This window comes from Vipera ursinii (genome assembly GCF_947247035.1).
Source record: "Vipera ursinii genome assembly, chromosome: 1".
NCBI lineage: Eukaryota > Metazoa > Chordata > Lepidosauria > Squamata > Viperidae > Vipera > Vipera ursinii.
This window is the reverse complement of record NC_139512.1, coordinates 21,996,956-22,011,899: the sequence shown is the minus strand read 5'-3', so window position 1 is coordinate 22,011,899 and position 14,944 is coordinate 21,996,956. Positions and strand designations below refer to the sequence as shown.

Below are 14,944 nucleotides of genomic sequence, written 5' to 3'. Positions count from 1 at the left end.
GCATGTGCATGGCTGGGGCTTCATTCGCATCGTCGCAGCACAGGTCTGCGGACCAAAGGTCGGGGACCCCCCTATTAGAAGATGGTCCGGATAATTTAAAAAATTTGGCATGAAACAGGATGATGCATTTGATACAGGTTTAAAAGGAAAGAATTAATTATTGGCTTAGGTTCCATACTTTCCATTGTGATTAGAAACTTTAACCACCATTCTCCGCATGTCCCATTCCAGAATATGCTTCTTGGTATTGGAGGCACTGGATACCAAAATGATATATTTACCCTTTCTCAGAAATCAGGAATAATAGAAAGAATCAATTGTGGGGCAAACTTAATTTTGCATGTAAGGCAATGCCGTGTTGCAGATCCCTGACCCTAGATTTAATAAATACGAGCTTCTGCTTTATGGCATGAAATGCGATCTTACACAGGGCTTCTGGTCCAGCACCAGTGTAGGAGAAATAGTGAGCCTCTCCACAATTGCATTAAATAATACATTTATTGCAACCAAATCTTACACAAAAATAGGTTCTCTTTCTAAGCTATTCACATGCAATCAAAAGACATCAAAACAATGTAGTCACTAATTACAACACAGGAACATTTTATACAAATTTCATTTTGTCATTCAGGGATGGTAAAATTATTACATCTTTTTATAGAAGGGCCATCTATATAGAGCATAACCAGTGAAGGTTCTCCCTATGATCCAGATGTGTTGTTACTACCAAAGTGCTGGTTGAGTCTGTGGAGCAGGTGCTTGGGAAGGCAGTGCCAGGAACTGGCCAGGGTCTCTTTAAAGCACATAACAGCCTCTAGGCACAATCTGGAGGGGAGAAGATGAAAAAGAAACTTAAAATTTTAGACCACTGTTTTTTTCCCCCTGTTCCTACTCAATGGCATACAGATATAGGGCCAGGTGTGATCAAAAACATGATGGACAACTATCCATTTCTATTGTATTTTGTTGTATTTGATGAACACTAAAGGTTTTTTGAGGCAGCAGACACAACTAATCTTAGGCTGAATAGAAAAATACAATATCTACTCAATGGTCTTGTGCTCGCTTCGGCAGCACATATACTAAAATTGGAACGATACTCAATGGTCTTGCTTCATGCACTTGTAGAAGACACAAGTTTGAGGAAACTGGCCTAGGCTAGACTTTTTCTCAAGAGATCTGTTACCTTCCTACCCAAACAAATAGAACATTTATTATTGTTCTCATCACGCCAGATTTATATCCCCAAATTCTCATTTTGCATAGTCATCAACGGAAAGAGCAGCTTAAAGTGCATGAAAAATACCTTGCCAGGGATTTGGGTTGAAGAGAGAACACAAGTATCTCATTACTATGTGCCTGAAAACAAACAAACAAAGCAATCATGAAATTTCATGCTTGAGAAACTCAAGCTACAATAAAGAGAACAGAGATCCCTACACACAGTCAAAGCCAGCGAACTGAAGAAGCCACCTAGGCCTGAAAAGAGAACTTACTGCTTTGTGATGGGCAAGTAAATTGCTGGCACAGCCCCCAAAGATGATCACTTCTCCCTCATCACTTGCACAGGCGGTGTGCCAGAGTCTGTAAACAGAACAGTTGCACACTGAGAACGCAACAGGACAAACGTAAAGAAGTCAAGGGCACAGGGGTGTTTGAGACTATTCACAAATCACAGCAGTTAACTACAGCTTCAGTTACAAACTCCAAGCTAAGTATGGGGAGAAGTATATCAACAACAACAACAAGTGTACAATGACAGCAACTGGAATTTACTGTATTCGATTCCATTTTTCTATAGTTTCTTACATTCCACTCTCAGGTGATAAAACCAAGAAATACAAAATTTGATATTTTTGCAGCAGCATGCCATAACAGCTTCACAATATTCCTTTTTTAAATTTTTCTTGCATTTGACAGTAGTACGGAGTTTGAAAACAGAAATGGGGGGAAAAGCTTAATATTCTCAATCATTCTCTTCCCAGTTGTCCAGTAAAAGATACTGCTCAGGGCGGCAAAAATAAAAGAGAGATTAAACCAACAAAACTTTTTTCCCCCCTGATGGTTAATATATTGCAGTGTTTTTCAAACTTGCCAACTTTAAGATATGTAGAAATGTAGATGTAGAAATGCAGTACAGTTCTTGCGCTGCTGTCTTACCGGGGTTTCTCTAAATAGTTGTGTTCAAACTGTATCCATTCATTTTTACTGATGCAATAGATCCAGGCATCACCTGCAATGCAAGGAGACTTTAAATGAGAAGGCGTCTTTTCAGTGCTGCCCAAAAGAACTAGGTTGGTCACAACATGGTCCAAAGTACAAATTTAGAAGCATCACCTGAGGCTCTGGGCTCTCAGGGAAAGACCTACCGTATCCCGGCTAGCACAGGGCTCAAGGGCTACATATTTGAAGGCCAACTACAGATATCCCATAGAACTATATTCTTTATGGTACATTTAAAAAAAACCTCATTAATTTTATTTCTTAAAGAATTTGGAATCCTCCTTGGCAAAGAAATTACCATGAAATGGTACAGCTATTTCCAGGCCCTATTTTATAAATGTACTGTAATCAATGTAATTGGAGAAAAATAGAATGATACCCAACAAGATGCCAAGATTCATACCAAACATCTATTACACGACTAGAGCCTGTTATGCCCTTCTTAGCATTATAAAATATAGGTGGTCCTTGATTTACAATAGTTTGTTTAGTGACTGTTTAAAGTTACAACGGCATTAAAGAAAGTGACTTCATGCTTACAACCGTTGCAGCATCCCCGTGGTCACATGATCAAAATTTGGATGCTTGGCAACTGGCTCATATTTATGACGGTTGCAGTGCTAAGGGCTCATGTGATCTTTTTTTTTTTTTTGCAACATTCTGACAAGCAAAGTCAATGGGGAAGCCAGATTCACTTAACAGCCAGGTTACTAGCTTAACAACTGCAATGATTCACTTTAACAACAATGGCGAGAAAAGCCGTAAAATAGGGAAAAATCCACTTAACAAAGGTCTCCCTTAGCAACATAAGTTTTGGGCTCAGTTGCAGTTGCAAATTGAGGACTACCTGTATAAACAAAAGTTAACTCTGTGAAATGGAGCCTTGGTGGAGCAGTGGGCTAATGCCTCCTTAAGTAACACCAGCTGCCTGCAATTAGTGCAGGTTCGCATCCCACCAGGCTCAAGGTTGACTCAGCCTTCCATCCTTCCGAGGTAGGTAAAATGAGGACCCAGATTGTTGGGGGCAATAAGCTGACTTTGTAATAATGCCGCTTGGGGGGGGGAAAGCCCTAATAAGCAGGCATATACATAGAATGAAGGCTACTGCTAAGCTTGTAAGCCGCCCTGAGTCTTCGGAGAAAGGCGGGATATAAATGGAATAAAAATATAAATAAATAAGTGGGAAATGGCGACGAACAAACATTCTACACACATTTGTTGGATTGTACTACCACTAATTTAAAGGGGCTTATGAAATTATCAGATGGAAGCAAAAATAAATCCAGGGCACAGGATTAAGGATTCTTCCCCAGAAAACCAATAATCTCAGAAACTACGCTTCCAAAATTTACTTACTGAGTGGCTGCTTGTCTGTTGTGAAGCCACCAAAGAGGAAGAGATGATCTGAGGAAATGGTAGTTAAAGAATGCCAAGATCGTCCAACAGGGCAAGTGCCCTGCACAACTCTATGAGGGGGGAAGAACACACCAATTAAGAAAACCAAGGCTCACGGGCAGAAATGTCTACCCTGGGTGTAAAATTGTAAACTGTCTCAAAGGTGCTTTTGAAGGGCAATTGGACTTTCTGATTTTTCTTTAAGACATTTTACTTCTTATCCAGGAAGCTTCTTCAGTTCTAACAAAATGTCTTAAAAGAAAAATCAGAAAATCCAGTTGCCTTAAAAAAAGAAAAACTTTGGGACAATCATGATCTGGATGACAGAGAACCTCTGTAGACAAAATTGTAAACTCTTTACAAGCGGTAGATAAAAATGAAGAACTTTGTAGAGATCCATAGATTGAGAGAGAGAGAGAAATCTGTCGAGATAAAGGTGAGGAACACCTTAGATTGTGGAAATTCTTGAGACCCAAAGAGATTTCTGGTGAACCATGTAGTTTGGTTTTTGAAGAAAAGTCTGTATGCTGTGATCCACATGCAAAGAATCACCTTTAGTGACTTGCGCTACATTTTCCAAGCACCATGAGAAAAGGAGATCTTCTAATACTAAGTCCAATGCTGCAAATATGATCCTGGAACCATTTTCAAGAAAATAGTGCAGAAAATATTTCCCTGGAAAGGTCGCAAGTTTCATCCCCCAAAATCTAATGTGAGAAATGGCCAAAACGTTAGAAATTACCTAGAAGGGCAGGATATAAATTTTGTGAAATTAAACATTCCATGTTGGAAAGAAGCAAAATCATGAAGGGAAGGGAAGACCTACTTACATCTCTTGCCATTCCCACGTTTCCAGATTAAGAAAATAAAGATCATTCATCCTAGACTCCTGAGAAGAGAGGGAGAGATATGGATTTAGTGCAGTGGGTCCTCCGAGAGGAAACTGTACCTCCCTTCTGCATTTCTACTCACTCGGTATCTGCCTCCAAAGACATATCCTCTGTTTCCAACCGTAGCACAAGCGTGGGCTGCTCGGGGTGAGGGAGATTTACCCTGGGAGGAGAATACCAGAAAATATTATTCTGAAGGCAATTGAGAAAATGGAATATACCACCGTTGTCTCAAATGTGCTCTTTAGAATCAGTTTTCTCCAATCTGATGCTCTCAACGTATCTGGAACAAAAACTTCTACCATCCATCCTGAAAGTGGCCAATGGTGATTTAGTTCACCCCTAACTGGAGAATGCTCGGTTAGAGAAGTTACAGGTAATCCTTGATTTGGGACTGGTTGCTTACTCATCATTCAAAGTTATGGTGGACCTCCCAAAAGGTACTTACAACCCGGTTCTAAAGCTCTGATGGCTGCCCCCTCTCTTGTGGTAATCTGACAGCATTTGGGACACTCAGCAACCAACCCATATTTATAACCGTTTGCAGTGTCCTGCGGTATGTGATGACGATTTATGACGTTTTACAGAAAACTGAAGATTATTTCAGTGTGGGGCAAAAATGCCCCCACAGCGAACAAAGGGTTTGCTTAACAACAGCGGATTAACTTAATTGGCCATGGTGACTCCCTTAACGACCACTGCAAAAAAGGTTGCAAATTCGAACAGTCACATAAAACAGGATGACCTGTTTTATGACTGTTGTGACTTAAAATTGTAATGGGGAAGCTCCATTATAGTTGTAAGTCAACAACTACCTGTATGTAGAAGTGTACTGTTTCCTGGTCCAATTTGTGTCTGTCTCCCCTTTGTTTCCTAGCCCCCTAGAAGAAAAATCTCTCTTCCACATACAACATAGTCTTATCCCTGCAGTAGCCCTGAGATATAAGACAGCTGATTGTACTCTTTTTGTAGTTAACAACAACACAATAACAAAAAAACCAGACCCGGGGTGTGGCGTGGGGGCTAGGATTGAGAAAGCATTGCTGAAAAAACCTAGTAGAGGCAAAAGTAAGACTTTGAACTAGGATTGCTATTGTTAATTACCTCACTATTGGAGCACTTTAAATATGCACCAATAGAAAGATTACAGCCCAGCTTATCCACGTTGGGGGAATGGCAGCTTTAAGCTGCCACAGAGAAATTCATTTGAGGGTTACCGTGGTCACAGGCTGGCTCCAAGTAAAGGTCTCCGTATCTAGGACATGTACGTGATTATTCCACCCTCTAGGAAGACCTGAATTCTAGAGCCAAAAAAGAGACGCAAAGTTATAAAATCATTTCTACAGCTAAACATTTCCAACATTTCTAGCTAAAGCGGCACGGCTACAATTATTTTTAAATCATTCCTTTTCCTTGACTTTTCCAGCTGGGCAGAAAGGAGGACAAGCTAAATGAAAAGTATTGAATGGGAGTACATTTTTGTCTTTTTTTGCAATTTTGTGGGTTTTCAAACATTTGGCCTACTATGGTAGCAATTTGGTTTTCAAAATCACAGATCTTTTTAATCATCGTTTAGCTGTCTCTCACAAGAAGTGGAAGGACACACTGTCTCATTGCATATCAACAGTTCTAGACAGATTAAGATAATTCCCCCAAATGAAACAAAACTGAACTTGCTTTTATGGATAGAATTCTTGAATAAATTATAGTCTTAGATGACCATTTTTTCTTATTTACTGAAGTTAGGACTAGGAAGGCAACAATGCAGGCGGCAATTTCTCAAAGCCTTTCGAGTCTTTCATTTTAGCAAAGATTAAATTCTAAACAATTCCTGTGCAAAATCCTTTGGGGATACGTTTGGCCTTCCTGTTACAGTTAGAACCTTATGGGCCCCTTTTCTTAAAGACATAGGCAGCAAGCTGACTTACAAACAAAGCCTGCTTTTATTTATTGAGGTTTAATCCTTTCCAAATAATTTCATGAACACAAAGATGGTAAAAAGAAGCACATCTGGGCCGGGTCTTGGTTGAATTCCAACTTTCCATAAAAGAATTCCAGCTCAGAAAAGTAAAATCAATTACCCAAAAAGAGGTTTCATCAAACTCAAAGGTTCCAATCTGCTCCACATCAGGACAATAGCCATAGCCACCAAAGAATATAAGTCTGTTCAAAAAGATATGAGGAAAAAAAATCAATCACAACCATAAACTATCATGATAGATTCCTGTACTTATAATCCTTTATATTCAGTAGAGATTTTGCATTTAAATCAGGTAGAGGAACCATTTTTTGTACAGAGGACTTGCACAATGCTTTGTGAATAAACAAAGGGAGTAGGGAAGGGAAGCCAAATGAACAGCCATGAGATTAAATGATTTTATCTTCACCAAATTCGTTTGATAAGTTACTGTTTATAATTGTAAGTATTATTACTGGGGTTTATGGAAGTTGCAGTACAACACACATACAAGGCTAGGGAAGGATATTTCAAATGCAGTTCTTCAGATTTTTTTACATATTTTAAAAAAGATGTTCAAGATCACAATAGTCTTTTTAATTTTCATAAACTGCTTCTAAAACGGAAATTGGGCAGGATATAATTATACGTTGCCTTTTTGGATATCAGAAATTCTTAGCAGTTTAGATTAATTCTCCAAGTGAAATGAACCTCATGCAATGTCGGGTGATTTCAATTTGCACTGATATTTTCAATTAATGTATTGTTTTATATTATTGTTTCTTCTTAATAACTCCCACATTTTAAATTATTCTCAAATATTGGTAAGTCGTATTGATTTTTATTTTTATGTGAGCATTAGAACCCAACCCTGAAGCCACCACTTAGAAATTGTTATATATAAAATGATCAAAACAAAAGAATGAACAGGGGGAAATGAAGCAAATCAATTTCAGCCCTGTAATATAAAAGTTCATTTTTCTGATTTTTTTTTACTATAAATAGCAGAATATATCACACAATTGATTCCAAGAAAAATATTGGATACTTAGAATAGTTTATAGTTGCTTACTTATTTCTATAAACCCATACTCCGAGCTTGTCTTTTGATGATGGAGGAATACCCTGGCAGTCCACTCTGACCCACTGCAACACTCCATCATTTGATCTGGAGTTTAGCATATAGAACTGCAAAGAAACAGATTTTGGATTTGCAATTCCATGGCACAAAGGAAGTCTCATCTCTCTGGGATTATTTTATTTATTTATTGAATTTATTTGCCACAGCAAATGACTCTGGGTGGCTTCCATCATTAAAACATAAAAAACCTAACAAATAAATAAATAGAAATCCCAATCAAGATACAGTTAAAATATGGGGAGGGAGAGAACAGGATGCATTGGGATTGCCTCTTAATTCAGCAATGTGATGTTTCCCCATGGAGGTCATCTGGCAGAGCCAGATCTTCAGGTTCCTGTGGAAGGGCAGAATGATGGGAGCCAACTTCACCAGAGTGGGCAAGATGTTCCAAAGGGCAGGGGCCATAGCAAAGAATGCCTTTCTCCTGGACTGCACCAGCCATAATTCCTTAATGGATGGGGCCTGCACCATGCCTCCTCTGCTGGCACAGGTGGGGTGGGACAGTCTCAGTGGGTGAGACACATCACTAAGTTGTCACATCAACTCTCTACATGCTCATTGAATTCAGCTTACATTTCTCCAGACACATCCATCTCTCTCTCTCTTCCACATATTAAAATGGACACAACACACTCTTATTCACAGCCTTTTTTGCTTCTTTCAACAGAGATTTATTGTCACAGTGGAGCAGCAAATTCCCCATTTCTAAAGCCTTTATGGCTTGGGTTTGCGATGTCTTTGAAACTACCTAGTCCAGGTGCAATCTGCTCATCTAATACATGCTAATGGGAGGGACCTTTGTAGGCTCCCACCATGAAAGGTTAATGGAGTGGGGCTCAGAAGGACAGTCTCCTTGGTGGCAAAACCCCGACTCTGGAGTAGCTTGCTTCTTAGGGAGGTCAAGATAGCTCCCACCCTATTAACGTTCAGAGAAGTGAGAATTGAGCTCTTTGGAATGGAAAATTTTTAACTATGAAGACAGCAGGCCCCAGCGCTTCTGAGAACTATGTTTATAACTGATTATTGATTATTGTGTGTTTATGAACGTAACTCCCTAGAGTCCACACGCGGAGTAGGAAGCATATCAACAATCTATGTATTTAACTGATTTCTATGGTCACCCATCTTGCAAATTAAGAAGAAAAATAGAAAATCCCCAAATGGATCAGAGTTTGGGACATTCCCAGTCACTGACCTTATTTGTGTTGCCACAATCATGGTGCCCTCCAAACAGATACAAAACCCTGTCCATGCAGACAGCACAGCTTCCTGACATAGATGGAGGCACATCTCCTGTGGTTCTGTGTTTTGTCCTAAGATGGCAGGGGCAAAAGGAGAGCTTGAATCAGACAAGAAAACTTGTATCTTCAATGCTTAGCTGTCTTTCACAACATTGGCAGTCAATTTGATACACTGCTTATTCAGCATATACTGATTAGAAGCTAGTCTTCCCCAGCAGCGCCAAAATGCAGGCCCTTTGCCACAGCTAATTTTTTTTTTTGCTATGGGTGCCTCGGGAACAAGGTTATTTTTCAGGATGCCATTTGAACAGAAATCACATTATTTTAAAATTCGAATGCAACAGATGTAGAATAAATACAGCATAAGCAAAGTATAATTAGGTTGGTTTTAAACAGACTTAAAACACTCGGGGGGAAAAGTATTTCTAATATTAAAAGCTAGGTTCCAAGCAAACTTCCTGGAGAAGTGAATTCCACAGCTATGGCACTATAAAGATGCTCTCTGCCACAGACCTCTTTGTATAGCAAGCACACCTGGCTAAAAAAAGTGTGCTGAAGGAGTCCTTGGGTCCCTTGCGATCAAGCCACAAAGGGCCTTAAGCAAATCCATCAGGCAATAACCTTGGGAGAACTGAATCTGCCCATCTGGTTTCTTCACTGAGCAAGGGTCTGGTGAAAGATCCCCTCCCTCTTGAATCTGCAGACTCTGGCTGAGACGGCAGCCCTTCTCCTATAAAATCCAGGCTGGATGGAATACTCTCCCCAGAGAGCATGTGCAGCTCCTTCCTTGCTACAGTAGTATAAATCAGTTCGAAGCTGTACTTAAACATGCTTTCAGTTGCAGCTGACTGACTGCAGGTGTTGCTCTTGGGTTTCATGCTGGCGTGTCTGTGTGTGTGTGTGCATGCACATGCCTGCGTGCCCACTCCCCACTAAGGAATCTGAAAGGAAACCCTCAAAAAATCTTTTTTGATAAAACATTAAACTCGATAAGCAATGGGAGGAGATACAGGTAGTCCTCGACTTATAACAGTTCATTTAGTGAGTGTCCTAAGTTACAATGGCACTGGAAAAAGTGACTTATGACCATTTTTCACACTTACAACAGTTGCAGCATCCCTGTGGTCCCATGATCAAAATTCAGATGCTTGGAAACTGACTCACATTTATGACGGTTGCAGTGTCCTTCTAAACTGAAGCTTCTGCCACCTTCTGACAAGCAAAGTCAATGGGGAAACCAGTTTCACTTAACAACTTTGTTAGCAAGAACTGCAGTGAATCACTTACAGTTGTGACAAGAAAGGTCATAAAATGAGGCAAAATTCACTTAACAGCTGTCTTGCTTAGCAACAGAAATTTTGGACTCAATTGTAAGTCGAGGACTACCTGTATTTTTTAAATTAAAGACTTTATGTATAAAATTGAATTGAAACAATGAAAGAAAAAATCTGTTATTGTTTCAAGTAGGTTTCCAGCAGCAAAGCTTCTATTTTTCCCTGGCCTTTGCTGTGGATATCCTTCCTTTCTCACACCCATTTTGCAACTGAATCCCTGCAGTTCCTACCCAGAGCTAGCTCGAACAGCAACTGTCATGAGTCTTGTAAAACCTTTGTCTGACTGCTTCTAAAAATCAGTAATTGCATGCTGCTAGACATGACAAAAAAAATTGTCTACACATTTCCATCCTCTAACAGAAGGGGTGAAGGATATCCATGGAAGTCATTCAAGTGCCTTACCATCGTTCAGTTTCCATGTTATAGATCCAGATTTCATCTCTGGGCAGATAGAAGTCATAAATGCCCCTCACTTGAGCATTCTGAATTAGGAAGGAAGAAAGAAGACATTTTTGCTTAATAAAATATAGCAATGGAGAAGCATCCCAGACTTTTTATGCTACAGCACAGAGATTACTATCCATCTCCCTTGAATATATATTGAGAAGCATACCATTCCCGGGCCCAAAGGTAGCAATGCCTCTTTGTGAAATGCCAATCCTATTCCCTCAAATAATTTATACCTGCCTTTTTATTTTAATCTCAACAGATCAAAATATAGTTTATAACAATTTAGCCAAGACAAACTTCAGTGAAATGATGAAGGGAATGCTTATCAAATGCAAATGGCACAAAATGGTTGGATGCCTCTTAGTTTAGAAGACTGAAGCAATTTAAAATTGAGTTTAAAAATAAATACATTTGAAATGTATTTCTACATCAGCATGCCACAGGGACTGCACCAATTTGCACATTACCAAAATCCACCTAGGATATCTTGTACCTTTTATCAATGAAGCATGATCACACTTCCCTTCTGGGCATGAAAACATGACTCCACCTCCATTTTTTTCTAATGTTGCATTCAATAAGAAGCCTAGAGCTCTTTTTCTCTCACCTTATATCCGCCCCAAATTAACATGCATTTTCCATCAGTAACAGCCACATGACCACTCCGCTCAGGTGGGCTCCCCATGTTCAGCTGTTCTAAATTTTCCTCTGATACCGGTAGATCTTCCTCTGCTGGCAATTCTTCATTGTCATCTGCCATACTGATAATGGGATATTATCCTTCAAAATTAGACAAAAAGGAGGAATGGATTGTGGCAATTTGAAGTTTGCTTAACCAAAAGATAGCAGAAAAAAACTCCTCAAAGCTATTTCCTCCATCCATGCTAAGATAAGACATTATAGATTGAAAAATGCTTTCAGCAGTCACAGAAAACTAACTTTCAGCTGCTTTTTTAATATGTAATAACTTTCAGATTTCCTAGGGTTGGTAGAGATTATCTTGAGAAACCATTTTTTTTACATCAGTAGGACAGAAGCCTATTATAGTTTAGGTTTAAAGGTAGTACTTGCTTAATAATCATTCTTTTAGTGATCACTGAAAGCTATGACAGCGCTGAAAAAAATGACTTATAACTGTCCCAGCATCCCTGCAATTGTAGGATGGTGATTTGGGTGCTTGGCAGCATCACATATTTACAACCAGATCAGAGATGCTCCAAAACCCTCATTTGCTAATAAACTCAGGCCGTCACGAATGCTTTCAATAGAAAAATCAACCTTGGGCCAGAAAAAGATTGAAAGCGGGTGATGGGAAAGCAAACGTTGGTTTTCAACTATCTTTTCAAGTCAGGAAACAAACCTGAACTTCCCACCATCACTGTCAGCCTCAAGGCTTGAAGGTTGTTATAGTGCGTTGATGAGGGGGCTGGAGGCTAAAACATATAGGGAACGGTTGCTGGAATTGGGTATGTGTAGTTTAATGAAGAGAAGGGTGAGGGGTGACATGATAGAAGTGTTCCAATATCTCAGGGGCTACCACAAAGAAGAGGGAGTCAAGCTATTCTCCAAAGCACCTGAAAGCAGGACAAGAAGCAACGGATGGAAACTAGTCAAGGAGAGAAGCAACCTAGAACTAAGGAGAAACTTCCTGACAGTTAGAACAATTAACCAGTGAAACAACCTGCCTCCAGAAGTGGTGAATGCTCCAAAACTGGAAGTTTTTAAGAAGAGACTGGACAGCCATTTGCCTTAAATGGTATAGGGTTTCCTGCCTGAGCAGGGGGTTGGACTAGATGACCTCCAAGGTCCCTTCCAACTTTATATTATTATTATTATTATTATTATTATTATTATTATTATTATTATTAATTATTATTATACAGAAGCACAGCCAAGCAGCCATGAAATCTCTCGAAGTTGACATGAGCTTAAACACGGGCTCTCCTATAGTGTATTTTCACGGCCCAACCGATCCCCTCCCACACCCTCCTCCCTAACATAGAATGAAGGAACAACCCTTACACCAGGGGTCTTCAAACTTGGCCCTTTTATGACTTGTGGACTTCAACTCCCAGAATTCCTCAGCCAGCAAAGCTGGCTGAGGAATTCTGGGAGTTGAAGTCCACAAGTCATAAAAGGGCCAAGTTTGAAGACCCCTGCCTTACACGTTTGTCTTTATGGGACTCATCTTTTAGGATCGCGTTAGGCTTGTTCTTAAAATGGGGAGGGGCCACTGACCGTTCCCCAAGGCGCCCCTCTTCCTCCCTACTCTGAATAGTATCTCCGCCTCCTCATTCTGCTGCAGAGGGAGCTTTAAAAAGCGGGACGCCGCTAAACGTCAACCGCTTTATCGGCTCACTGATTCCCCTCCCCCCCCTTCCAACCCTCAATTTAAGCCGAAGTGGGGAAAGATTCCTCCCCCAGCCCTCCGCCTTACTGTGGCCGGGTCTTTCAGACTGTCAACATTCGCCGACGCAGAGCAGACATCCGCCCCACCCATTGTCCGGTGAGAGGTCGCCTTGCGTTTTTCCTCCCTCTTCAGGCCAGGCGTGGAATTGCTTCCCTGGAGGTCTTCACGTCGTAGGGAAGTTTATCCATGGTAATTTAAACGAGTCAGTTTTACTGATTTCTGTGATGTAGGCTAAACGGGTAGAGCATGGTGGACGAAATGGGAACAGATGTCTCATGTTAATCCAGCCAGATCTTTCACGTGATTTGGCGAATAAAGGGGGCGTCCCCAACATTAGGTAGAAAGATGCAACTGTATCAGGTAGAATAGAATAGAATAACGGGGTTGGAAGGGACCTTGGAGGTCATCTAGTCCAACCCCTTTCTCAGGCAGAAAACCCGATACCATTTCAGACAAATGGCTGTCCAGTCTCTTCTTAAAAACTTCCAGTGTTGGAGTATTCACAGCTTCTGGAGGCAGGTTGTTCCACTGGTTAATTGTTCTGTCAGAAAGTTTCTCCTTAGTTCTAGGTTGCTTCTCTCCTTGATTAGTTTCCATAGCTTGGATCCCTCTTCTTTGTGGCAGCCCCTGAGATATTGGAACACTGCTATCGTGTCCCCCCTCGTCCTTCTCTTCATTAAACTACATAACCAATTCCAGCAACCATTCCTTATATGTTTTAGCCTCCAGTCCCCTAATCATCTTTGTTGCTCTTCTCTGTACTCTTTCCAGAGTCTCAACATCTTTTTTACATCATGGTGACCAAAACTGGATGCAGTATTCCAAGTGTGGCCTTACCAAGGCATTGTAAAGTGGTATTAATACTTCACGTGATCTTGATTCTATCCCTCTGTTAATGCAGCCTAGCAATGTATTGGCTTTTTTGGCAGCTGCAGCACACTGCTGGCTCATATTTAAGTGATTTTCCACTAGGACTCCGAGATCCCTCTCACAGTTACTACTATTGAGCAAGGTGCCCCCTATACTATACCTGTACATTTGGTTTTTCTTGCCTAAATGTAGAACCTTACTTTTTTCACCATTGAATTTCATTTTGTTAGGTAGCGCCGTGTTCAAATCTGTCCAGATCCTCCAGTATCTTAAGCCTGTCTTCTGGAGTGTTGGCTATTCCTGCCAGCTTGGTGTCGTCTGCAAATTTGATGAGTTCCCCATCTATCCCTTCATCCGAATCGTTGATGAAGATGTTGAAGAGCACTGGGCTCACAATAGAGCCCTGGGGCACCCCACTACACACTTCCCTCCATGTAGATGCGGCTCCATTGAGGACCACACGCTGAGTATGGCCGGTCAGCCAGCTATGAATCCATCTGGTGGTGATGCTGTCTAACCCACATAACACCTAACCATGCTAAGAAAAGTGCATGTATGTGACCATGACATCACAAGTAATTAAGCTGAATATTGTTAGATTTGCATTAAAAGTTGCATTAACTTTAACAAGCTTCCCTCAAAATGGTGAGATATTGTACCAACAATTTATCACTGATGCTCAGAGGCAACAAGTGTGAACTAGAGGATGCACTTTTGCCCACTTTGCTGTATTCAGTGACATGGCACCTGAATTCCTATCCCCACCAGCAACAGGGTTAGGCTGACTGAAGGGGAAAAATAAAACATGAAATAAAATGCTGCAGTTGAATGCTCCTGCTCAGAGGCTTGCTGTTTTTAGGCACTTTTCAATTCCCCCTTCAAATTTTCTTAAATGACTGACCTTGGAATTCCATCTTTCCTTTTCAACATGCTTTTTTTGCAGGGTGCTTCAAGCCTTTCCTAGTATTTACAGAATGAAATGACACTAAATAGAGAAACCGAATGTTTCTGCACAGTATTCTGCAATGTCAGT

At 40.5% G+C, this 14,944-nt stretch overlaps 1 protein-coding gene across 3 annotated transcripts; it reads right to left on the bottom strand.

Annotated features, from left to right (window-relative positions):
* Positions 1 to 305: 305 nt before the first annotated feature.
* On the bottom strand, positions 306 to 13,201 carry KLHDC2 (kelch domain containing 2). 3 transcript variants are annotated; one of them, XM_083371375.1, is made up of 14 exons: positions 11,992 to 12,198; positions 11,239 to 11,411; positions 10,584 to 10,663; positions 8,802 to 8,919; positions 7,538 to 7,653; positions 6,590 to 6,671; positions 5,726 to 5,809; positions 4,591 to 4,671; positions 4,449 to 4,507; positions 3,580 to 3,689; positions 2,161 to 2,233; positions 1,497 to 1,584; positions 1,307 to 1,359; positions 322 to 825 (listed from the first exon to the last, which is right to left on the bottom strand). In XM_083371375.1, exons 2-14 carry the CDS (start codon positions 11,389 to 11,391, stop codon positions 702 to 704), a joined length of 1,221 nt encoding a protein of 406 aa, XP_083227501.1. In that variant the 5' UTR covers positions 11,392 to 11,411; positions 11,992 to 12,198; the 3' UTR covers positions 322 to 701. The 3 variants fall into 3 exon arrangements, with proteins under 3 accessions (XP_083227502.1, XP_083227501.1, XP_083227500.1); XM_083371374.1 differs by lacking the exon at positions 11,992 to 12,198 and adding an exon at positions 13,069 to 13,201 and having other exon boundaries at positions 324 to 825; XM_083371376.1 differs by lacking the exons at positions 1,307 to 1,359; positions 1,497 to 1,584; positions 11,992 to 12,198 and adding an exon at positions 13,069 to 13,201 and having other exon boundaries at positions 306 to 825.
* Positions 13,202 to 14,944: the final 1,743 nt, after the last annotated feature.